General features: G+C 42.0%; 2 protein-coding genes across 3 annotated transcripts in view; one reads left to right on the top strand and one right to left on the bottom strand.

Annotated features, from left to right (window-relative positions):
• rhof (ras homolog family member F) overlaps positions 1-10,648 on the top strand; it is a 35,028-nt gene extending 24,380 nt beyond the window's left edge. Inside the window, exons 3-5 of the mRNA XM_055655725.1 lie at positions 1,478-1,587; positions 4,381-4,515; positions 8,136-10,648. Of these exons, the coding sequence (XP_055511700.1) occupies positions 1,478-1,587; positions 4,381-4,515; positions 8,136-8,306 (416 nt within the window). The 3' untranslated portion in view covers positions 8,307-10,648. The remainder of the gene's footprint in view (positions 1-1,477; positions 1,588-4,380; positions 4,516-8,135) is intronic.
• A 9,908-nt stretch (positions 10,649-20,556) lies between these two features.
• The window catches only part of tmem120b (transmembrane protein 120B), a 37,985-nt gene continuing 31,982 nt past the window's right edge, over positions 20,557-26,559 (bottom strand). For both annotated transcript variants that reach the window (XM_055655727.1, XM_055655726.1), the window contains exon 12: positions 20,557-23,114. In XM_055655727.1, coding sequence (XP_055511702.1) covers positions 23,001-23,114 — 114 coding nt within the window. In that variant the 3' untranslated portion in view covers positions 20,557-23,000. The remainder of the gene's footprint in view (positions 23,115-26,559) is intronic.

The raw sequence follows: 26,559 nt of genomic DNA on the forward strand, positions 1-26,559 counted from the left end.
CCAAAGACCGTGGAGCACATAGTCACAGGTTGCCCCAAACACCGGCCACTGAATGGTGAACGAGGTCTGATTGGCCTGGCTCGCCTCAACGGAGCTGCAGGTCTAAAAGACATACGACAGAACATATTTCATCAGTTAACATTTCTGCGAGATCCCAGTATCTCTCTCCTTCACTCTCTAAGATACCAGAGGATAGAAATTTATTCAAGGTGCTTAATTTAAAATTAAATTAGAGACTCAGCATTTTATACCGTGGCATCCTCCACAAATCCAGCCCGTTTCTCCTCTTGCTGAAGCTTTTGTAACAACATATGTAACAAATGGTTGTTACGTTCTCTAAGTCTTAAAGTGATACCAGTCCATATATGTTTGCCACCCTATTTTATTTGTGTAACAGCAGCATCTGTTATCTCTATCTTAAGCTACTTATAACCCTCATTATAATGGACCGGGGGGGGGGTCAATGGTTTCCGTTATTGCCGATTTTTTTCTGTAACCGAATGAGGGGGTAAATGTGTACGGTATTGGAAGACAGCTCATAAACACACACTAAACAAGACACACAATAAAAAGTGTACATAATACTCGAGGCAAGATTCACTGTAACCACTGGATTAGCCACATTGAAGCAATGGCCAAGAAAGCTCACCAACACCTTTACTTCCTAAGAAGGCTTCGGAAGTTCGACATGTCCCCAACCACTCTCACCAACTGCTACAGATGCGTCATAGAAAGCATCTTATCGGGATGCGTCACAGCATGTTTGGGAACAGCTCCATCCAAAACCACAAGAAATTACAGTGAATTGTGGATGCAGCCCAGACCATCACACAAACCAACCCTTCCATTGACGCCATCTACACCATGCTGCCTCAGCAAGGCCACAACCTAATCTAGGACGAGTCTCACTTTTCTCCCCTCTCCAGGCAAGAGGTACAGAAGTGGGAAAATACACACCTCCAGATTCAGGGACGGTTTCTTCCCAGCTGTTTTCAGGCAACTGAACCATCCTATCACCAACTAGGGAACTGTCCCGAGCCAACACCTACCTCATTGGAGACCCTTGGTCTAGCTTGAATTGGACTTTACCTTGCACTATATGTTGTACCCTTTATCTGTGTCTGTACACTGTGGACGGCTTGATTGTAATCATGTATAGTCTTTGCCCTGACTGGACAGCAGGCAACAAAAAGCTTTTCACTGTACCTGACAATATGACATGTTCCTGTACATGATAATAAACTAAACAAAGTGAAATGACAAATTTGTTCCTGATATGAATGGATGCCTCAGTTACAACAGATTTTGTCCGCTACAACTTAATCCATAATAAAGAGGCTGGAATAGTCAAATCAATATTGTTACTTTGTGGCTGCAGAATACCTCCGGTTGTATTACAAGGCATGAAGTAGCTGGTTAATAGTTTAAAATAAAACACTAATAGTAACATGCATCAATGACCTTGTGCCTCCTTTAGGTCAAGAGGACTATGACAGACTGCGCCCACTCTCCTACCAAGAAACACACGTTATCTTAATCTGTTACGATGTTACAAACCCCACAAGTTTTGAGAACGTCCGTATCAAGGTGAGACCACACATCATGCTCCATTGTCAACAAAGGCAAAATCATGTTCATTTGCTCGGGCATTTTTCTGAAATTATTAATAGACCCAAACTAATTCTCATTTAGATAAAACATTTGCTGCTTTATTTCTATTCCTCTATCATAGTAGCCCAGCACAGCACACCTTCCACAAATAGAATCGTATACAGCATGGAAACAGGCACTTCAGCCCAACTTGCCCAAAGGTGCCAATCTACTCTTGTCCCATCTATCCATATTTGGCCTAAATCCCTCGAAACCTTATCTACCCATGTACCCGTCCAAATGCCTTTAAATGTTGTTATAGTACCTACCGCTACTGGCAGCTTGTCCCATATACCCGCCCCCCCCCCCCCTCTTAGTGTGTAAAAAATGACCCCCAAGTTCCTATTAAATATTTTTACCACTCCTTAAACCTATGTTCTCTGATTCTTAATTCCCTTACTCTGGGTTAAAGAGTTTGTGCATCTACCCCCATCTATTCTTCTCATGATCTTATACTGTACACCTCGAAAATGTCAAATGTCAATGCTCACGGTCTGCAATATATCACCTTTTGTCCAGGCTTCTGGAGGTGGCAGAGGAAACCATTGTGAGGAGCTTTCTTACCCGCGTTCCACACCTCAACCTTGTAACAAAGGTGGGACCAGGAACTCAATAGCAGAACAGATGGCAGATGCACAAACATTACACGTGTTAACTCCCATTGAAGCACGATAATGCTTCTATTGTAGAAGTTCACCAACCCGAGGAATTCCAGAATTCTGAAGAAGGGTCTCGACCCAAAACGTCGCCCATTCCTTCTCTCCAGTGATGCTGCCTCGCCCGCTGAGTTACTCCAGCATTTTGTGCCTACCTTCGATTAAAACCAGCATCTGCAGTTCTTTCTTCCACAAATTCTAGAACTGTTAGACTCGTGGTTTAATTATAAAACTTCCACTTTGAGTTCACTGTGAGAAAGTATCAGGTTTCTACTAATGCACATCAACATTTTTAAACATTGAAATGCACAGATTTATGACACTGTCTTAGTTGACATGGCATCGACCGGATTTGGTGCCCTTGGTTCAGAAGAAGTTGAGAGGGAACCGGTTTGAAGATAAATTTATGAAGGACATGGAACAGAACATAGAACAGTGCAGCTCTGGAACAGGCCATTCGGCCCACAATATCAGTGTCCAACATGATGCCAAGACCAACTTATATCCACTGGCTGTGGCATCAGGCACGACCCCAGATTAACAATGATCGCACTGGCACACACAGGAAGGTGAACTTACCCAAAGGGATTTATTCCAACGACAAACAAGAGCGTCTAGCATCATCCCAGCAATTTCCCCTCTCTCTCCCTCTCTGGCTGGGTTCCTGGGTTAACAAGGACAAGGATCAGATTAATTGATCCAATAACCACTAATCTAATCCAGCTGTGGTTCGTTAGCCTGTGGCTGGGATCAGGACACACTGCACATAATCCATCTCCCTCCATTCCCTGTAAATCCATGTGCCTATCTAAAAGACTCTTGTATCTGCCTCACATGCCACCTCCAGCAGCGCATTCCAGGAACTCACCACCTACTATGTAAAAGGCAATTTACCACACACATCGCCTATAGGTTAGATAGTGAAAACCTTCACCCTTAACTGAGGTGTCTACAACCAGGAGTCAGAGGTGCAAGATAACAGGTTTAGAGGGGACTTGAATCAGAATGTTTTCACCTCGACAGTGGGTGAAATGTGTAACTAGTGTAGATGGGCACTTTGGTCAGCCGGGACAAGATGGGCCGGTACCTGTACTGTATGACACAATGACTTTGTAACTCCTTGCCTGGAACATTTTGCACAGCAAGTTCACATATGAAGATAGTGTTGGAGCAACCCAGTGGGTCAGGCAGCATCTCTGGAGAGAAGGAATAGATGACGTTCAGGGTCAAGACCCTTCTAAACCATCTGAAGAAGGATCCCAACCCGAAGCATCACTTATCCATGTTCTCCAGAGATGTTGCCTGCCCCAGGGACTTCCTCCAGCACTTTGTGCCTTTTTTTTGTAAGCTAGCTTCTCCAGTTCCTTGTGCCTACATCAGAGATCACATATTAATTGATTGCAGCGATGATTCACAAGGGTGTTGCCAGCACTTGAGGTGCCTGAGCCATAGGGAGAGGTTGGGCATGCTAGGATTCCTTGGACAAACAGCAGGAGGCTGAGGAATGATCGTAGAGAGATGTACAAAATCATCAGGGGGGGGGATTGGTTGGATAAATACATGGTCTTTTTACCCAGAGTAGAGGAATAAATAACAAGACAACATAGGTTTAAGGTAAGAGGGGAAAGATCTAACAAGAATCTGAAGGCAAGTCTTTCACAGAGGGTGTTGGGTGTATGGAATGAGCTGCCACAGGAGGTAGCTGAGCCAGGTACTATAACAACATTTCAAAGACATTTGGACAGGTATGTGGATAGGAAAGATTTTGAGGGAAATGGGCCAAATGCAGTCAGGTGGGACTAGAGTTGATGGGGCAACGTTGTCAACATGGACATGTTGTGCTGAAGAGCCTGTTTCCATGGTAGTTGTAACACTGCCCTGAAATTCATGATCTCTTTTCTCTAGGTAAATGGTCGGTGCTTTCAAATGCCCTCACGGTTAGACCGATATTGAAAGGGTCAGCGGCAAAAGCCTTGGAGACATTCTAAGGAATAATTGTCAAGTGTGAACTAGGAAATATATTTGCAAGTGATGTAAAGTTTGAGATGTATTTCTGTTTCCTCCAACATGATAGTGGGTTCCTGAAGTCAATCACTTCTGCCAGGAAGTCCCCATCCTCCTCATTGGTTGCAAAACAGACCTTCGAATGGATAAAGAGCGCTTGAGGAGACTGAGAGCCGCCCAACAGGAGCCAATCACTTACAACCAGGTAACGTGACAGAGAGAGGACAACCTGGCTGAGAGCAGCAACCTCACAGAGCAAAGTACATCACATCTTCCTTCCCAAACAACCTCTCAACATGAATACGTAGATTATCATCGAGTTTATCATAGTCATACAGCGCGGAATCAGGCCATTTGGCCCAACATGCCCCTGCGACCAAGATACCCCGTCTACACTAGTCCCACCTGACTGCATTTGGCCCATATCCCTCTAAACCATTCTTATCCATGTACCTGTCTTTTATGTGGGCGTTAATATTTTGACTGATTGTAAGATACAGCATGGAAACACGCCGTCCAGGACTCGTGTGGATGGGTAACCATCGATCAGCCATTCGCACCAGCACTATGTTATTGCACTTTCACATGCACTCCTGCACACACTGGAGTGAATATACAGAGGGCCAATTGACTTGAAAATCCACGCATTCATTGGCATGTGGAAGGAAACCGGAGCATCCGGAGGAAACCACGCGTATTTATTTTCACCGCACATGTTGGACCATGAGCCTCTCAGTGCCTCCCTGTTCCACTCCCCCTTTATATATCTGTTCCAAAACAAAAATGAAATTATCTCACCTTCCAACCAGATACTACAACCTTCCAGATTTGGTATTTAGTTCAACAATTTCACACACACACACACACACACACACACACACACACACCCACACACACACCCACACGATCTTCACCTTTCAATTCATGTTTGCAACATTCCTGGTATTCTCCTCTTACAAATTCAGATACAATTCAGCTTCTTCCATTCACAATTTCCCAGATCAATCTTGTTTCAACTTGGTCATTACCATCATGCCATTTGTCAACTATCTCCTGCCTTCGCCTGAACATAGACCTTCCCCGAAGGGTCTGAAGAAGGTTCCCAACCCAAATTGTCACCTACCCATTCCCTCCATTCCCTTGGTTGAGTTACTCCAGAATTTGGTATTTTGCTCAAGATTCCAGTATCTGCAATTCCTTGTCTCTCTCTCCTTGTTTTCCCCCTCTTTCTGCATCTCAATACATTTTCCTGTAATCTTTCCCCATTCCAATAAAAAGCCACTGATCTGACACATTAACTGTTTCTTTCTCAGTGCTGTGTGAATATTTCCCGCATTTATTTTTATTTCAAATTAATAAGTACATTTAGGAATCTGAAAATCAATAGATTCCTTAAAAGTCACAGAAACTGTAAAAAGCACCACATTAAAAGCATTCCATTTGTAACTTCTAATTAAATCATTTATAAAGCTGAGTTTTATACAGTTTAGCATGTCCTTGTGTGCTTTACAGTTAATTGGAACCGATAGTCAATATACACATCATACGCACAAATAACAATAATAATTGACCATATAACCCGTTTGTCGATCGAGGGACACATTATACAGGGCACAAGGCAAAGTCCCCTGGTCCATTAAATAATGTCATTGAATCATTCATGTTCCACTGAGTTATGAGGTGTTATGTGACAGACATCACCTCTGGAGGTCAACTGCATTACACATTCAAGTTTATGTACTCAAATCATTATCTTTCCAACCTGTGGAATCACTGGAGCAAAATCCATTTCCCTTCTCACTCAGAAACAAGTGAATTGACACAGAGCTACGACTGACACCTGATAGGTACATAGCACAAATACATTTTTGAGTTTAATAGGATCGGATTTTCAGAGCACGTTTTTTTCTCAACTAGTTTCTCAGCCTGCTTAAAATTCACCGAAACACACAGACCTCTTAAGAATCCACATTAATAACAAATCCCAAAGATGTGCGGGTTTGTAGTTTCATTGGCTTCTGTAAATTGCCCCTAGTGTGTAGAAAATGGATGCAAAAGTGGGGTAACAAAGAACTAGTGTAAACGGGTGATCGATGGCCAGCAAGCTCGGTGTCTAAAGGGCCTGTTTCCGTGCTGTGTCGTTAAACTAAACTAAATATTGTATTATGATTAACACTTCATTATATCAATCGTCCAATAAACTTTATCACCGTTCTGCAGATGAATATAATCTTAATTACATCTCAGTTGCTTAACCTTAGTCTTCACAACAACGAGTGTAATTGTGGTGGACTACTGGGCTCCTTACTAGGGAGCTTGACATTTAAATTTAATCCTAAATAACATGAGCACTTAATCACGTTATTGTTTCAGCTTTGGCCAGCTCATCATGTATAGAATCTTGAAAGCACAGGCAGAAGCTTTTTGAATATCATCTTGCTGCTAGCTCCTTGAAAAGAATCTTCCAATTGGTCCCCCTCCCCTCCTCGCTCCATTAAGACAGACAAAACGCACACACGCGCACACACACACACACGCACAATAGAATCATAGAGCAGAGAAACAGACACTACAACTCAACTTGCCTATGCTAACCCAGATGCCCCATCTGAACTAGTCCCACCTGCCTGCATTTGGTCCATATCCCTCTAAACCTTTCCTATCCATGCAATTCTCTTGTAAACCATTTAATGCCACATGTTGGTATTGTACAGAGTTTGTATCTTCTCCCTGTGACCACATGGGGTTTCTCCGGGGGCTCCGGTTTCCTCCCACACTCCAAAGACGTACAGGTTTGTAGATTAATTGGCTTCGGTAAAATTGTAAACTGTCCCTAGTGTGTGTAGGATAATGTTAGTGAATGGGTGATCGCTGGTCAGCTCAGACTTGGTGGGCCTGATTTTACGTCATCGGGTGGCGCCGTTAGTGGCAGCCTCGCCAGCAGCAGCCAGTCTGTCCTTTTGACTTTTTTGTTATTTTTAGTGTGTCTAAATGTATGTATTAATATTTCTCGGTATGCTGATGTGGGGGGGGGGGGGGGGGGGGGATTAGGGGGAAACTATTTTTCAGTCACTTACCTTGACGGAGATGCAACTTTTCTCCTTGTCGCATCTTCGCCCCCTCGCGGCCTAACAATTGGTTTATTGCGGCCTCTCCAAACCGGAGACCGGCCCAGAGCTTCAGCGGCAGGTGCGGCGGACTTACCATTGCAGAGCCTGGGTTCCTTCAGCGAGGGTCGCCAGTGTTGGAGCTCCGAGCGCGGGGGCCTGCTGACTGCAGCGGTCTTTGGAGCTTCTAGCTGTGGGCGCGGAGTGGACTTACCTTCACGGAGGCTGGGATCCCTTGCCGGGGATCGCCAGAAGTAGTGCTCCGACCGCTGGCCCGTGGTCTTTAACATCGTGAAGGCGCGGTCTCCGGTAAGAAGCGGCCGATTCGGGAACTTTAAGAGTGTGTTCTGATCCATCCCGATGTCGGAGTTTCCGACGAGACGGCTTGTACATCGGGCCGTTCGTGGCGGCGACTACGGAGGATTCAAGGCCCCAACACGGGTGAACAAACAAAGGAGGAACATTGACTGAATTTTCTCGCCTTCCATCACAGTGAGGAATGCTGATTCCACTGTGATGGATGTTTATGTTAAACTCTATCTTGTATTGTGTTCTTTTTACTTGTATGGCTAACTCAAATATCACTGTACCTTAATTGGTGCATATGACAATAAATGTGAACTTGAACTTGAACTGTCTCTGAAGTCTAAAGAATAAATAAAGGTAGAAAAAAAGTGTTCTATGGGAGACTGCAACAATTTTGTTTGTTCCATTCCAGGGAGAAGAAACTGCTCGCCAGATTAATGCTACAATGTACTTGGAGTGCTCCGCTAAATTCCGGGAGAATATAGAGGACATCTTTAAAGAAGCTTCCACTGCAGCTTTAAGTGCCTTGAAGAAGAAAAAGAGCAAAAGGAAGAGAAAACAGAAGCAGTGTGTGCTTCTTTGACAGTCCGAGCCTGTAATCTCATTGATCAGGACTAGGTACCGTGTAGTATGTTGTAAATTTGTCAACGCTGTCAATAACTCTGCATATTTTCTACAACTTTTTCAATGAACTCAGTTACTGACAGGAGTTTATTTTTCCACATACTTAGACAAAAAGTTTACGTTGGAGGTACTTTTGCCAAGACACCCAAATATAAATCGTAAGCAAGCCAGGAACAGATGTTCCAATAAAAGTCAAATTATCCCAGTAAATAAAAAGGAAAAAAGAGCTGTGTGCTGAAATACCTAAAACACAAGGAATATGAAGTCACTTGGCATCGAGCGAGAGAGGGAGAGAGAGAGAGAGAAAACAACAGTATATAAAAAGGACTTTACTTCAAGGGCGAAGCAACAGTCAGCTTGAAGCTGACCAAACTGGTTGTTGCTACTTTGTACAAAAACAGGTCTTCAGTTTCAAAGGTCTTTTATTGTCACGTGTACCAAGATACAAGATACATTTATTCATCACATGTGCCAGATGGCACAGTGAAATGAAATTCTCATACAGCCATACAATAAAAATAAGGGACACAACACACTATAGAGTTAGACATAAAACATCCCCACACAGCAGAATCAGAGTTTCCCACTGTGTGGGAAGGCACCAAAGTCAGTCTCTTCCTCCATTGTTCCCCGTGGTCATGGCCTCCCCGTGCCCTCCGCAGTTGCCGCTACGGGCGGCCCGATGTCGGCGGCTCCCAAAGTCCGCAGGCCGCGCCGGGTGGAGACTGCTGCCCCAGGACTCCGTGTTGGTGATCAGCGCCGCCCGCGTTGGAAGCTCTTCCCGCAGAGCTCCACGATGTTGGAGCAGCGGCCCAACGCTCCGAGTTCCAACCGGCGGCCCAGGTAGGCATCGCCCGCTCCGCGGTGACTCCAGCGCTGCGCCGCCACTGTAGCAGCCCCGGTTCCCGGTCCCCGGCAGGAAAGGCTGCTCCGATCCAGCTGGTAGGCCGCGAGGTGGGGGGCGAGGACACGACTCGGAGAAATAGTCGCGTCCCCGCCAGGAAGAGACTAGGAGACGGTTTCCCCCTTACCCTGCCCCCCTCCCCCACATAGAAAAGTAAAAGTTTCCCCCAACACAAGACTTTAGACTAACTAAAAATAATAAAAAAGATAGAAATAACAGACAGGCTGTAGGCAGAGGCTGCTGCCAGTGCAGCGCCCCCTAGAGAATACCAATTGAGGTACATTGATATTCATATGTCACCCAACATCACCTTCACCATCACTGCTGCTAATAGAGTGTTGGATTTAATGCCAATTTGTCTTGTGTATCTCATCATTGCAAATTATGTTTTTCTAAATGTAAAGATAGCAACTGTTTTCATGTGCTTAAGGTTGTCAGAGAAACAATGACACACTTTTCCCATCAGCTTATCGGCACTAAAGCACTTTCAAGAAAATTATTTTTCCCTCCCTTGCCTTTTCTGACCCGAGGAACGCCATTCATCATCATCTCTTCTCAAGTATTTTTCTCAAGATTTGCCAAAGTGTAAGCCCAGCGCTTGGGTAACAGCCAGTTCTTCAACTGCGGGGACTCCTCAAATTATGTAACATTTAGTGTGCAGGAACAATCAAAACCTGTAATTACATTTACCTCTGTGGTCACTAGAGGATGGATGCTGATAGCAGCATCTCTACCACGGAACTAATTGAGAGGAGTTGATTCAACAAGGTGGGAAATGGAACCAGGATTTGTGGTCGTACCGGTTACACACGCACTGCCTTTAAAACTGACCCAGGTTTCAAGCACTTTTCTGAAGAAAAAACACCGTGCAGAAGGAGAAGATTTAAAGATTTAGGTACAATTTTTTAATTTTAAAGTTTAATTTTTTTTGCAAATTATATGAGAGTTTAAAATTGTAGTAGGATAATGTAAAAGCAAGGAGCCCAGTTAATGGATAAAAAAGGGCCTTGCACACCAGCCTACAATATCTGAATTTTAAGGAAGCGCTGGTAGGCGAGAGAGAAAGAGAGACACGGTGCAGTGGTGGAGATTACCGGGGGCATACAGGACAATGCAACTCTGGGAAATTGCACTATTTGCTACATTTTTCTGTCATTGTGTGTTCAGCAGGATGAAGGGAATCTCCCTTTAAATGCTAAATGGTACTTCAGAAATTTTCCTCCACCTGTATTTAAAAAGAAAGTGTGATTTTGGAACATCTTATTTTCCACTGCTAGTATTAAACCTTTGAGGAAAATTTTAGGAGATCTTTTTCCAAAGCTTATTACTTCATACTACAACAATTTGTGGAAAGTAGGAATGTATCGCACCAGTATGTAGTAAAATTCATAAAATGACAGAGGCCATGGTTGAAGAATAAATTATAATTTGCACATTTGTTGTTTAAGTCCTTCACTGTGAGGTTAACCTGTTTGGTTTTTTTAAGTATTAGCTTGAACAACTGAATCCTGCATTTCACAACTGTTGCCAATGCCATCTAGCACTGATGTATTTTATCAACTGATAAAAAGAAAATGCTTGCAAAGAACAAATGATTTGTGTCTGAAAAGAAACTGCACTATAGAGTCCTACAGCACAGAAACAGGCCCTTTGGCCCAATTCATCCATGCCAATCAAAGTGCCTATTACTCAGAACGTGGCACCTTTTGTAATATATAATTGTAAATCAGTGGTGTTCTTATAGAGGTGTATAAGACCACAAAGGGAATAAATAGGGTAGATGCACAGAGTCTTGTATCCAGAATGGGGAAATCAAGAACCAGAGGACATAGGTTTAAGGTGAGAAGGGAACGATTTAACAGGAGGGGCAACTTTTTCACATAGAGAATGGGGGGGGGGGGGGGGGGATATGGAACAAACTGTCAGATGAGGTAGTTGAGGCAGTTACTATAACAACATATAGAGGGATATGTGCCAAACATGGGCAGGTGGGAGCAATGGGGTGTCTTGGTCAGCATGTGGAAGTTGGGCTGGATGTCCTGTTCCATGCTCCATGACTCTGAATGAAAATTGGGTGTGGTAGAAACGCCAGCTGTTGCTGAGTTTTCTGATATTACGTGGACCAATTTTATCCATCATGTACCTTGTAGACCATGTTCATAGGGCCTGTCCCACTGACACAACTTTTTAGTGACTGTCTTGGACCTTCAAGCTCGAGGGCACTCGCCTGGAGCTGAATCCACCATCAGCATTGAAACCGCGAGCAAGAACACGCGCGCGCACGCACGCATTTTTCAGCACGTTGAAAAATACGCCGCAACCTAGCTGAGGCCTCGGTTACGCGAGGACTACTCTCGAGCATGAAGGAAAGTTACAAAGACCTCCTTGGACCTCGTGTCGACCATGCTGCAAGTATGAGTCGAGGGCAAACTCGTCTGAACTTGCGGATTAGGTCGCCACAGTGGGACAGCCCCTTAAGGAACGCGAAGTGGGATTCGGACATTGGTCTCTTGTACTAGCTCAATGTAACTATGCACATCTTTAACTTCAATACCATTTTTCTTCATCCCTTTATGGCATTTGACAAGTTTGAAGAGCTTCTCATATTAGCTTGAGCATATGATAATTAAAATAAAACCATAAAAATTGGAATTTAAAGTTGCTCATTCTGCCAACAAGATAAAATATATTTTAAAGCAGTATTTAAAACCATTGTAATTATTCCTTTAATTTTCTAGCTGATAACTTAAATTATCAATTATTCTCTTAACACAAAGCATTCTTTTGCAGCTCAAAACATTACAACTGGATTAAATATTTTCTCTATTGTGAATCATTGTCAGCTGACTGCTTTTCATTTTATCACAAAGCTGCAAATCAGTAATGCTATAGAGCATATAAAGTAATACTGAAGATAGACACAAAATACTGGAGTAACTCAGCAGATCACTCTGTAGAAAAGGAATTGGTGATATTTTGGGACGAAACCCTTAGAAACATAGAAAATAAGTTGCAGGAGTAGGCCATTCGGCCCTTTGAGCCAGCACCGTCATTCAATATGAAACATAGAAAATAAGTTGCAGGAGTAGGCCATTCGGCCCTTTGAGCCAGCACCACCATTCATTGTGATCATGGCTGATCGTCCTCAATTAATAACCCGTGCCTGCCTTCTCCCCATATCCCTTGATTCCACGAGCCCCTAGTGCTCTATCTAACTCTCTCTGAAATCCATCCAGTGACTTGGCCTCCACTGCCCTCTGTGGCAGGGAATTCCACAAATTCACAACTCTCTGGATGAAAAGGTTTTTTCTACCTCAGTCTAAAATGGCTGATCATCCAAAATCAGTACCCCGTTCCTGCTTTCTCCCCATTCCCCTTGATTCTGTTAGCCCTAAGAGCTATATCTAACTCTCTCTTGAATACATCAGACAGAGTCAGGGGGGGAGGGAATCTAGAGGTATGAAAAGGTTCAGAACAAATCAGAGCTGGCACCGATGACCATGGAAAGGTGGAGCCCACAATGGTCCATTGTTGTCTGTGAAAGAGGTGACAATGAGGGGACGAAGGAACAGTGGAGCCCACAATGGGACCAAGGAATCGCTTCTTCCACAGTATCTATTGTAAGCCAGCATCAGCAGTTCCTTGTATCCACCTTGCAACATCTTCTCTCACGTGTTCATTTTCTCTCCCTAATTTTTTTTACCAATCCTCTTGCATCAGAGCTAACAAAGGGTGGTCAGACTTTGGGGTGTGGGGGGGGAAACCAGAGCATGGGGGGGTGGGTGGGGGTCCCATGAAGCCGGTGCCTACTCTGCCCCAGCAGCACCCAAGGTCAGGGTTGAAGCGGAGTCACTGGAGTTGTAATGCAATATCGCTACCATCTAAAACCCTGGACAACCCTCAATTTTAGGGCAAAAAATTTAAGGTGGGTAGGGTGGGGGGAGGATTTTGTCAGACACTTCAATCCATTTCTGATCGTAGTTCATTGACATAAAACTCAAACCTGCTTTTTTCTTAGCTCCACGGATGCTGTGTGTAACTTATAGGAAAATATTTTACAATGATAACAATAACTATCACAAACACTAGGCATTTGAAGTTAATGCCTGCTAATTTGTGTACAATCTTTTCCCATTAAGGCAGCCGGCCTTTTGACAACTGTCTATAGTTGGAGCCATGAGAGACTGCAGACTGGAATCTTGAGCAAAACCAAGTGCTGAAGGAACTCAACGGGTCAGGCAGCATCTGTGCAGGGGATGGACAGACAACATTGCTGATCAGGATCCTTCTTCCGAATGATGGACAAGGGTGGGTGGGGATGAGAAAATAAGGGACAAAAGGTTCCCTTGTAAGCTTCTGACACAAAACCTCATCTGCCCAATTTTTTCCTCTGATGTTGCCTGACCCGCTGAGTTTCCTCCAATATTGTTTCATAACCAGAGACAAGACACTGCAGATACTGGAATCTGGAGCAATACTTTAAGTTAGTGTTTCACAGTTTTGAGTTGAAATAGCAAATATGCAAGCAGCTTTTTTATGGGTAAATGATAACCCTTTGTGGCAGTGACCTGGATGGTTACTCAATGCTGCTCCCAGTTGAACTAGAAAATTGAGATTATGAGGCATTCACATTATACACATTATAGAAATGCAGTCATGTGCAGGAGACAGACAGCATTGTAAAACGTGCCCCCGAAGTGAGCGAAGATGAAAAACTGGATCAACGAGGTGAGCTAGTAACCACAGAAACCAAAACACTGCACAAGATCAACTCAGAGTTGCTGAAGGACAACCGAAGTTATCTTAAACCGGCTGCAAAAACTCACATATCGTGTTCCTTCTTCTTGCTAGTGCCAATTACTCACATAGAGATCTAAGTTTCATAACATATTTCAGTAGTTCATCTGAAAGTTGTTCATTCATTTAGCGACAAGCAAAGGGCTGTGACAATTCTCTGTGAAGGTCTATTCCAATAGTAACAATATCAACAGGATTTTCCAAATCTTATTTAAAAAACAAAATTCAAAGAATCTCGTCATTTTTATAAAATATTTTAAAATGTCTTCTCTTTTTTTAAACTCTGTTAAGGGCAGTTTATTAAAATCAAATTTATCAAAAAACAATGATTTAAATGAAAAGTGACAAACTATCAATCAAAGAATTATAGTCAATAAAAATAATTAATTGTATGGATGAAATATTTCCCTAATATTAACCTACATTCAGGTACGTGTAAATGTTTTTGTTTGCATACTTAATTTCAACACAGGTTGTGACCTTTAAACCTTTATCTGAACATAAAACAAGAGCAAAAAAATCCATCTTGTTCACATGTTGATAGTTTAAACAGACCCACCCATGTGAAGAATGCTCCAGGGATTACGTCATACATTATACCATTCATACGCCTTTTCGGAAGTTTAGGCTTGGTTTCTCTGCCGAGCGATATGACCTCACCTTGTGTGTACGAGGGCCATTACAGTTAACTACTGAACCTTAGGATCAGGAATGAGAATGGTTGAAGTGGGGAAAAGATACGGAAAGTATTGTTTCCATTTTTGATCAAGGCCACTTCTTGTCCAACATCAAACGTGGGCAAGATTGGCTTGGCATGCGGAAAACTAACCGTTGGAGGTACTCAGCAGGTCAGGCAGCATCTGTGAAAGTAAAGGGTAGATTACATTTTGTCGGGACTTCTTCAGACTAACCCCTTTGCCACACACCTTCCTCTTTTTTCCCCCTCAGCTTTCTTCCACGCTACAATCAGTCTGAAGAAGGGTCCCAACCCGAAACGTCACCTGTCCTTTCCCTCCAACAGATGGTGCCCGTCTTGCTGAGTTCCTCCAGCACTGTATGTTTTGCACAAGGTTCCAACATCTGCAGTTTCTTGCATTTGTAAGATTAGTTTAGGTTAGTCATTTGTACCGAGGTTTAGTGAAAAGCTTTTGGTTGCATTCTATCCAGTCAGCAGATAGACTATATCCAATACAATCCAGCCGTTCTCCTTCTGATACAGGATAACGGGAATAACGTTTAGTGGCAACATATAAAGTCCAGTAAAGTCCAATTAAAGATAATCCAAGGTAGGGGGTATGTCAAGATCATTCTCTAATTGGTGATAGGATGGTTCAGTTGCCTGATAACAACTGGGAAGAAACTGTTCCTGAATCTAGAGGAATGAAGTTCCCACTTTTGTACTTCTTGGCTGACGAGGAGAGGGAAGAAGAGGTGGTGTGACTCATCCTTCATTTCACTGGTGGCCTTGCCAAGGCAGTGTGAAGTGTAGATGGAGTCAATAGTAGAGAGATTGGTTTGCATGATAGTTTGGGCAGTGCCCACAATTCTCTGTATTTTCTTGTATTCTTGGATGGAGCTGTTCCCAAACCATGCTGTGATGCATTCCGATAAAATGCTCTCTACAGCGCATCTTTTGGTGAGAATTGTAGGAGACGTGCCGAACTTCATAAGCTTTCTAAATGAAGTAGAGGCATTGGCGTGTTTTCTTGGCCATTGTCCTGGTTCAGGACAAGTTGCTGGTGAAGTCAATCAGTCGATGCTTCCTGACAGCAAGATAATCTGGTATTAATGGATTCTGGAAATTAATAAGAAGAACATTCAAAATTTGTGAAAGTCAATCCCTACAGGGAGGGAGAAATTTGTGGTCATAAATTTGGGAGCCTGTTACAAAATTTCCAACATAATGATCATCACTGTCAAATGCTTACAGGCTTTTTATAAATTTGACTTTTATTCAAATACTAGACCAAGTGCAGACCCGTTGGGTCTGCTCCCCCAATGGTGTGATCCCCCAACCCAATATTCCACCATGCACCCGTCTCCTCCATTGGAACTGAGCCCGTTTACTGAGACATTTATATGTTGTTCCTCAGCTTAAATATTACCAACAATTTGTCCTGGACCAGCCATGTTGAAGCTACGATCAAGAAATCACATCAATTCCACTGCTTTCTCAGAAGCAAAGGAAGTTCAGCATGTCTCCAAAGATTGTTACCAATATACACAGATGCACCATAAAAGGCATCTTATCAGGGTCCATCACAACTTGGTTTAGCAAAAGCTCTGCCCAAGACCATCATTAATTCCATTTGCTGGCACCACGTTGCCTTGGGAAACCAGTCAATATAATGAAGGACTATTTACACTCCAGTAATTCCCTCTTCTCCCCCATCCAATAGGCAATAAGATACAAGAGATGGAAACGCTTACCACCGGATTCAGGAACAGCTTCTTCCTCACTTATCAGACTATTGAATGGATCTTTCATAAGCTAAGAGTGTAGCCCTAATCTCTCTCTTTGCAACACTTGGACTTTGAAAAAAAATAAAACGCACTTTCTCGGTAGCTATAACACTGTTCTGCATTCTGATATGTTTCCTCTTTGCACAACCTGTTGTACTTCTGTATGGCTTGATAGTACTCGTGTGGTATGATTTGACTGGATAGCATGCAAACTAAGTTTTTCTGCTGCTTCTAAGTGCAAGCGAATTGAATAAACCAATACCAAATCATTCATATACATGCAACAAAGATAAATAGGGTAAAATAGATAAACCCACAATAAATACGTCCAGAATATAAATATGTTTTTAAATTCCTGTTTTTAAATTCCTGCCTCTATGCTTCTAGATAAATATTTTGCACTAATACTATCTTGAACATGGTGATTTTTTTTCTAAGACTCCTCACAAGGATAATAACAAGCAAAGAGGTTACCAGGGACATAAAATATTGGTAATGAACAAAAACTTAATTGAGCAGACTATAAATATAGTTTTAAAGAAAGGAAGAAAAAAGTAGAGAAATTTCAGGAATTAAAGCTAGAACTTTGATCCTTGAAATCTAAAGGTTGATTAGCAAACGTTTCGCAATGAAAAGAGATATACTTACAATCAGAACAAAGAGCAAAAGATAACAGCACTAAAGCAGGTTAGAGGTATAATAAAATGGGTGAGGGCATGGAGTGTTAGAAATCAAGATGAGAAATTAAAAAAATCAAGCAGTTGCTAACCGAGGAGCTAAGGTGAGTCAACAAGAACAGGGTGATAAACAGGATGTCGAAACAGGAACTGCAGATGCTAGATTACACAAAAGGACCAAAGTGCTGGAGTAATTTAGCGGGTCAGGCAGCATCTCTGGAGAACATGGATAGGTGACATTTCCAGTCGGGACACTTCTTCAGACTAATAAGTTGATGTGCCATTAAGAGTTTTTTTGTAATCAAATGAAGGATGGAATGAGGAAAGCCAGTCAGGAATAATCGAAAGGAAGGAATGAAAGAGGATTTCAGCAGTAGTTAAGCTGATGTCGAGACAGAGCTGGCAAGATATAACAATGAGGCATTGATGTGTACTGCAGAACCTCATTACGGGGTGAAATAGCCTTGTAGGTGGAGAACAGATAACGCAATGGAGACAAAACACATTGAATTTGATCCTTCATATATTGAGGTTTCTTCTCACACTGATGTGTAAATACCCATCAACACTAGAAAGGCCAAGCAATGAAATGGAGATACTCGTGTTTTTAGATTTGAGAGGGACAAGCTATATGCCAGCTACAATGGTACAATAACTAACCTACAAACAGCCCCTCCCATCCCTCTCCCCTCCCCCCACCTTTTCCCTGGGCCCCACCTGGAAATGCAGCCATAGTGGGAGAGTCTAAGACCAGAGGGTACAGCCTCAGAATGAAAGGACGTACAAAGTATGAGCGAGGAATGGTTTGGGAAATACACTATGTGGAGGTGGTAGGAAGCTAGCCTTCCCATTATAGACTAGCTCAGGAAGGGCTTTTAAACATTTTCTGTCAACATAGCTAACCAGTGTTTTCTTATCTTATAATTAACTCAACAGGGAGTGCATGCCAGTTCAAGGTCTTCCACAGCTGCTCTTCACTTGGAGCATCACCCTTGAGCAAGCCATTATTTATTCATTTACAGTAGTCGTCCCATGAAGAGAAATACCTGGTGGTTAACAGCATCATACTTTTGATTCCAAGAAACTACTTCCTAATATGTGTAGGTCATGAATGGCCAAAATCTCTTTTCATTCCTCTTGAAACCAAAGGTTTGTAGGAGATCTTGAATCCTACACTCATCCAAAAATCATCTGCACGTCCTATGATGTTTGAATCTAAGTGGTAGCAACATTTTACCAGGTGTCCAATTCACATAATTATCATTTAACATTGAAAATCGATCCATAAATTGAACAGGGATTATGTAGATATAACGGACACAGACAAAAAGCAGGACAACACTGACAGCATGCAAGAAAAAGGCTTTCATTATGTTATTTTGGTCCAGATTCAAAAATCAGATGCTCTATCTATTCTATATATTATTTTATTGTATTATCTATCTATCTATCTATAGAGATAGATAATATAACTAAAACTCTCATCTTGTTATCTTCTGGTTTGCGTTTTTTTTTTACATTCACGCAAAAATGGTACACGCTGCCTACTCACCATTCTCCTGTGCTGCAAGTGCAACAAGTTTTGTTCTGATTGGTAGTATCTTTTAAAAGTTATAAAGGTTTAAAAATCTTAAAAACCGCACATGTGCAGATTGGTCTCCTCTCCTGTCAGTCATCGCCGAGACTACAACACCCCTTCCTGCACCATCCGTGCACGGATTGGCCAAGTCCGCTGTCAGTCACCGGCGCCCGCCCGCCTAGGGAGAGGGAGGGTAAAGTGGGAGAGGTGAGGAGGGAGAGAGGGGGTGGAAGGGGGGAGATAGAGAGAGGAGGCGGGTAGGGAGAGGAGTAATGGAGGGAGGGAGTGACTAAGGGTAGGGGAAAGGAGATGTGATGGAGAGATTGTGGAGGGTAGGAGAGGGGAAAGAGGTGAGGAGGGCAAATGGGAGGAGGAGGAATAGAGAGGGGGGGGATAATAGGGAGTGGGGAATAGAGGGAGAGGAGGGCAGTGGGGGAGGTGAGGAGGGACAGTGGGGTAAATAGGGGAGGTGAGGAGGTGGGCGATAGAGGGATAGGAGGGGGTAGGGAGGGGAGAGGAGTTATGGAGGGAGGGAGGGAGTGACTGAGAGTAGGGGGAAGGAGAGGGAAGGAGAGGTGAGGAAGGGATTGGGGAAAGGGAGGAGAGAGGAAAGAAGACGGAGGGTGAAAAGGAAAGGTAGATAGTGCTGGGAATGAGGGGAAATGAGCCTCGCCTGCGCAGTTGGGGGCTATGGGCGAGTGGTGAAATATTGCGTGGGGGGGGGGAACGGGTTGCGTTGGGGGACCAGGCCTCCCGTGTGACAGGGACCAAATGGTTTGGTTTCTTGTTCACAACCAAAAAAAACTTTCATTCTTGGACAAAAGGTTGAGTACCTTAATATCTTACTCTAATTGCTTATTTCTTTGTTTTCTCACGAGAGATTGCTGCATACATTATTACCAATATAGATCATTCTAAACAAGGGAGAACAAGCTAACTTGAATTTCTTATTAAATAATCACGTACACAGTAACCATTCGGGCAGGGTACCTATGGATGCAAGGTGTTTTGCAACTGCACTTCAACCAATATTACAAGTGGAAATATCTAGAATATTTCTTTGTTTCCACTCTCAGTTTAATTTGCACTTGCGATAAATTATTTAAGTTAGGAAAAGGGGATATAGATATTGAAATGTTATATTGGGCGGTTTTATTGCTTTGTATTTGGAGCCAAAGATCAAAATAAAATAAAAGGCTTTTACGGCTCAATATTAGTAAAACGTGATAAAATTAAAATTAGTGGGGAGAAAAAAAGATGAAAATGAAATACTGAAGGTTATTGCTAATATAATGAGCTACAATTTGAACATTTAGCTAAAAGTCAGAATTAAAATGGTGCTTTTCATCAAGCTGTCCCGAAGGAAAAAATAATCAAATAGCAGATGTTTGTATATTGGTTAAACTGATGAGAATTCTGAGAACACAGTTAACATGCAAAGGCGTAGAGGAGGTTCTCCAATCATGAAAGGTCCTTTTCAATGTTGGGCATTATCAACTATTAACCCATTGATTTCCATCACACATTGGCCAATCTGAATAGATTTCAGTTTTGTATAGTTTCCGTTTTCATTATATTTTGCCTGTCACAGTCATACAGCGAGGAAAAGACTGTTCGGCCCAACTTGCCCACGCAAACCCATTTTGTGGAGAAGTAAGGTCTCTGACAAGACATACAAAGCAACTATTTTTAATTGCATTAATGCAGTATGTTAGTTATCATAATGACAAAGGCTTACAAGCCACTGTAGCAGACCCATGTCAATATTCATCGATGCATAGCCAGAAAGTGGTTTTCCTGAAGTGGTTTATTGTAAATGAGCTTTCTACACAAATGACAGTGTAGTAGAAGTTAACACACCCCACATAGAAGGTCAAACCTTCTCACTGAGATGGTCAGATTACAATCATAGAACTCCAGATTGTTTCTAACAATTCTATTTCACAGTAAACTTTACAAAGGAAGTGCAACTGAAAATGTTTAGATAAAATGACCCAGTAAACACACATTCAGTCAGCATTTGCTTTAAAAATAATTCAGCTAGGAGATACATGGTTGAGGAGCATTTTAATCATGGCTTTGCATTTCTGTGACTGTTCCATTTCAAAGTTTCTTGCTATTACTTTATTATAGAAGTTTTCATCAAATATCCACGACTGGTTTTCCACAAGTATAATTACTTCAAATTTAATTCTCTCATTATTTGTTCTTTTTCCCTTTCTGTAAAATAAGGCATTACACGCTAATATTGCATACTTGCATCTTCCTTACACCAGGTTAGTTACATGCGACTAACTTTAAGCCTTTAAAATATTCTCCTGGAATCCAACGGAAATAAATTATTGAATATTGTGGATACCATGGTATTGCACATCGGTAACAAAATATTTCAAATGACATTTGATAGCGTCAAATAGCAGGCAGACCTTCGATTGTTCCTATTTTGCACGACAAGGTTCAATTCTATTCAACAAAAATGTTAAATACAAAAATTCATGAATGAACAATATATTTTTCAAACACTATCAAATAACAATACAGATTTAACTGCAAAAAAAAAATTAAGACCTGCTAATTGGAGGTTGGTTTCCAATATGCAGAAGTCAGAGTGACAACGGGACATGATTTTGTTTGACACAGGCCATTGAAGCTTTTTGCACAAGTTACAAAGTTTATATTCAGCTTTAGGAAGCCTAATAGGAATGTATGCTTCCTCTTCTCATTAAAATTACAATTTCAAGTATCTGCCTTTCACAATGTCATAGGTTCTCGTTAATGCTTACAAATTCTTAAAAGCTTAAATGGTGTCTAACTTTGACTATTTTTGCACAGATTTCATTGGAAAGTGTAGATGTTGCTATACACCATTATTCACTCCGTGATTCAGCTCGAGAACAAGTCAATTTCAGCATTTGTGATGCAGCTGCAGTGTATGACACTCAAATCAGTACAAGGTTAACCATTCTCCACTTTGGAGGAATAACATGCCCTTCCGAAGAAATTATTAAATTTCCAAGTGGACATGACTTCACTCACACATGCTGCCTTTGTAGCATTTTCCATTTTTGTGGCCCCATTTTGTGTTATTACATGATCCATGTACTTAGCTGAGAAACAAAAAAATCTCTTGATTGTTCATTTATAGGTGTTGTATCAATTTCAAACAAATGCAAACAAATCTAGTTATTTTAGGGCTTATGTCATGTCCATCTTCACTATAATGTGACAATATTATGTCAGCTCGTGCTGCAAGGAAAGTAAAATTCCCTTGGATCGAGTGCAAAAGAAAAACTAATGTTCAAGTGGGATATAGGCTCTTCCATGATTACAAATATCCATTCTTTCAGAGTTCCTTTATCAATAGTCAGCATTACATCCATCCCAGGCACTTGGCCAATTTTAGAGAGGCAATTTTTAAAAAATCAGTTACCCTGAGTCACTCTAAATACCTCCAACTAGATCAAGAGTGGCACTAGTCAACATACGAAAAGGAGGTAGTTTGTCTGAAAGTAGTACTGCTTGTTTGGGGGAAATAAAACACATCCTAAAACAGAATCCAAGGGAAAGAAACTAAAATGGGAGACAAATTAATGAGTGGGTTTTTAAAAAGCAAATGTTATCTATCCACAGAGCAAGACAATTAAGTAATTTGAAATACAATCTAAATTACAATATACATTTACTTGATAACATTATATCCACAAGGGCTGAACACAGTGTATGCATGCATAAATAATGTGAATATTATACTTAGTATTACATTTCCACGTGTACCAACTTTTGTATTGGCGAATTGAGACTTACATTTCAATCAAAATTTTAACATTTGCTGATAGCCCACAAAATATCTCACATCTAATCGTTATGAAGGTTGAGCCAAATGACATTCATTTCACAATTGCACCCTAGTTTGCACCCATCAAGTGCCCCATGGCAGTAGAAATCGCATTTAGACAGTGACATCTCATGGGATTGAAAGACTAACACCGAAATGAAAAACCACAAGCTTGTTAAGGATAATGAGCCACGCTAACGTCATCTAGTCCATTTCTCCCACAATGAATAGAGAATGCAGCTACCATCAGGATTCTTGTAAATATTTGTGTGACAGTTGTAAATCCTGCCCCACTGATTGCAAGTGTTCAGGTTCAAATCCAGCAGCAAAAGTTAAGGGGACTGGAATATATTGCCACCTTCCCCAGCAACATTGTTTACTCAGCAGGATTCAGGCATTCACAGCTTTTTCAATTTATCTTTGTTCTTCTGAAATTTTTGATGAACAACTTTCAGAGTTGTAAGGAAGTTCCCGAGAAATAGGACCAGAAATGTGAGGGCCAAGACAAAAACCTGAGACAAGAGAAAAATGAATCAAACAAACCAACAAAAAAACAATACAAAAACAAACAACCTGGCATAGTAATGGCATCAGTAGTATCAAAAACCTATACAAGGATGGCATTTTTTCGTCTTTTGCGGAGCTTTCGTCCAACTATAGCCTCCCAAACTCCCACCTTTTTCGTTTTTTCCAGATTAGGGATTTTGGGAAGAAGATTATCCCCCATTTCCCAAATCGTCCCCCTGAAACCCTGACCGATTCCATCCTAGCTCTAGATCCCAACCGGAAGAAATGCATCTCTTTTTTGTACAACTTGTTAGGGTCGGTTATATTGAAACCTCATACCTCATTAAAAGCTGTATGGGAGGGCGAGCTGAATACGAAACTAACAGACCAGCAATGGGACTCTGCCTTGGATTTGATCCATTCTTCCTCCATATGTGCCCGTCATGGCCTAATCCAATGCAAAGTCCTTCACAAAGTCCACTACACAAACGCAAGATTATCTAGAATATACCCTGCTGTTAAAGACACCTTTACAAAAACAAGACAAAAACAGATGCAATCAATCCCCTGCCAACCATAGTCATATGTTTTGGTCTTGCCCTAAGCTAGCAACCTTTTGGAGGAGTGCTTTCGACGTGCTAAGCAGAGCCTATGGCCAGACTATTCCTCCAAACCCACTGTCAGCTATTTTTGGTATTCCTCCCAACACCAACCTCTCTGTTGCGTTGAAGCGGGTCCTGGCTTTTACAACCTTGTTAGCCCGGAGACTGATTTTGCTTAACTGGAGGCTTACCTGTCCCCCGACACACGCCCGCTGGATCAAGGAGGTGCTCTACAACTTAAAGCTTGAAAAACTTAGGTTCTCTCTCAAAGGCTCTACCAAGACATTCCTAGATACATGGAACCCTTTCCTGGAACTTGTTAACTCTCTTAACTTGTTTCCGGACTCGGAAGAGGACTGAGTGCCCTCTATCACTGCTCTGTCTTATTGCAGCTGCTATCCCCTCAACCCCCCCCCCCCCTCCCTACCCACAATTTTTTTTTTTTTTTCCATTTTGTTTATCTTATCGTATTTGTGTGGATGTGTACGTATGTGAGTGTTGTTTGTCCCCGGGTGGCGAGGGTGGGTAAGGGTAAGGGTAAGGGTTTTGAGGGTCGTTTACATACTGTTGTACAATTATGTCCTGACTATCACTGTCTGTTATCATTGTATGTATGCAAATTGCTGTTAAATTCAAAATTCAAATAAAAAGATTTAAATTAAAAAAAACAATACAAATAATAAAACAGAAGCCCCTCACCTGTAAACATTATAATTTGCTAGGTATTGTACCATCTCCAACTTTCTCCCCACTACTACGATCAGTCTGAAACGTCACCTACCCATTCCCTTCACAGATGTTGCCTGATCCGCCGAGTTACTCCACCACAATCAATATGCTTGCCCCATGGTTCCCCTTTGTTCCCCCTTCTACAGATATTCCTCCCTCCAGCTTTATATTTCACTTGCCTTACCCAATACCCGATTGTCTACTTTATACGTCTCACCTTATCACTTACTCCACCCATCTGCCAATCACACACCTCCCTCACCTGTATCTACCTATGACTTTCCAGGCTTTGCCCTACCCCCACTCTTTTCAATCTTTGTCTCCCATACACCATCTGTCTGAGGAAGAGTCCCAACCCAAAGAGTAGTCTGTCCATTCCCTCCACAGATACTGCCTGACCCGGCTGAGTGTCATCACCACTTAAAAAATCAAAACTAGGTTCAGCAGTTATTCAAATTGTGACTATCCCCACCAACCTCTAAATGCAAGAAAATTAGTTTCTCCACAAGAAAAATGAAAAGCACATTGAAATAGTTTATTAAATACATTTGCTGGAACCTTCATTGCTCACTTGGGGATATGCAGAGCTTCAGTCAGGCAAAATTCACAAGTCAGATTGATTACTGTGCTCCAGTAAGACAGAAGATTGGCTTATATTCAAGGATGCATGATTTTCAATTAACTGATCACAAAAGTGCTCTGGTAGCAATTCTGAAGAAATTCAGTCAGATCTTGTAGTAAATTACGGCTTCAAGATTCTCTAGTCTGGCCATCTACAACTCTCTTTAATTTAAGAGAACGAGATAATTTTTATTGGTACAAGATTGTGAGAGTGATGTGAATGACCCACTGGGGTGTCAGAATCTAGAATGAGGAGGAAGATTCAGGGTAAAAAAGATACACTTTACACAGTAGCACAGTTGGTAGAACTGCTGCCTTACTGCGCCAGACACCCGCGTTCAATCTGGACCTTGGGTACTGTATGTACAAAGTTGCACATTTTCCCTGTGACCATATGGGGTTGATCCCATGGGGTTTCCTCCCATATCCCAAATATGTGCATTGCCCCTGTAGTGCATAGGGGGGTGGATGAGAAAGTGGGATAATATAGAATTAATGCGAATGGGTGATCAGTGGTTGATGTTAACTCAGTGGGCCAAAGGGCCTGTTTCTGTGTAAGAAGGAACTGCGGATGCTGGTTTAAAACCGAAGATAGATACAAAAAGCTGGAGTAACTCAGCGGGACAGGCAGTATCTCAGTCTGAGGAAGGGTCTTGACCCAAAACGTCACCCATTCCTTCTCTCCAGAGATGCTGCCTGTCCCGCTGAGTTACTCCAGCTTTTTGTGTCTATCTTCTGCATGTTTCTGTGCTGTATCTTTAAACTGAAAGGACTTGAGGGCCTGAACAATAGAGAGATGTTGGGCAGGCTAGGACTATGTTCTTTGAATGTAGGAAGATGAGAAATGATCTTAAAGAGGTGTATAAGATCACAATAGAGTAGATGCATAGTCTTTTACCCAACTAGGGGAAATCAAGAACCAGAGGACATAGGTTTAAGATATGAGGGAAAGATTTAATAGGAATCTGAGGACCAGAGGGTGGCGGGTATCTGAAAAGAGTTGCCGGAGGGGATAATTGAAGCAGAAACTATAAAAACATTTAAAAAGACTCATGCAAGTCTCCTCTCAGGGAATCAGCGAATCACAGTATTCTCTGCCCTAGACAACTGGGAAAACCAAGCTATGATGTATATTCCACCCAGAGGTGGATACTTTTTTTTAGACTAGGGTTTAATCAATAGTCATTGTGGTAAAAGAAGAAAGCAATCAAGGTTACAAATAATCTAAGTGACAGCAGCATCGGCTCATGGTTTAATGGCCTACTTCTTCTGCTTATGTTCTTATGGTCCAAGATATGTTTTCTGTCAAATTGAAAAACTAGGAGAATAGTTGTAGTGTAGGTAGTGTGGTTTTGAGGATGTGGAGATGAGATTTTAAATTCCATGGAAAATACAAAGTGCTCGAGGAATTCAGCAAGTCAGGCAGCATCCATGGATGGAAATGGATGGACAATGGTTTGGGTGGGAACCCGTCTTGGGTGGATTGGGGGGGGGGGGA

Source organism: Leucoraja erinacea, chromosome 25 (genome assembly GCF_028641065.1).
Source record: "Leucoraja erinacea ecotype New England chromosome 25, Leri_hhj_1, whole genome shotgun sequence".
In the NCBI taxonomy this organism is placed as follows: Eukaryota; Metazoa; Chordata; class Chondrichthyes; order Rajiformes; family Rajidae; genus Leucoraja; species Leucoraja erinaceus.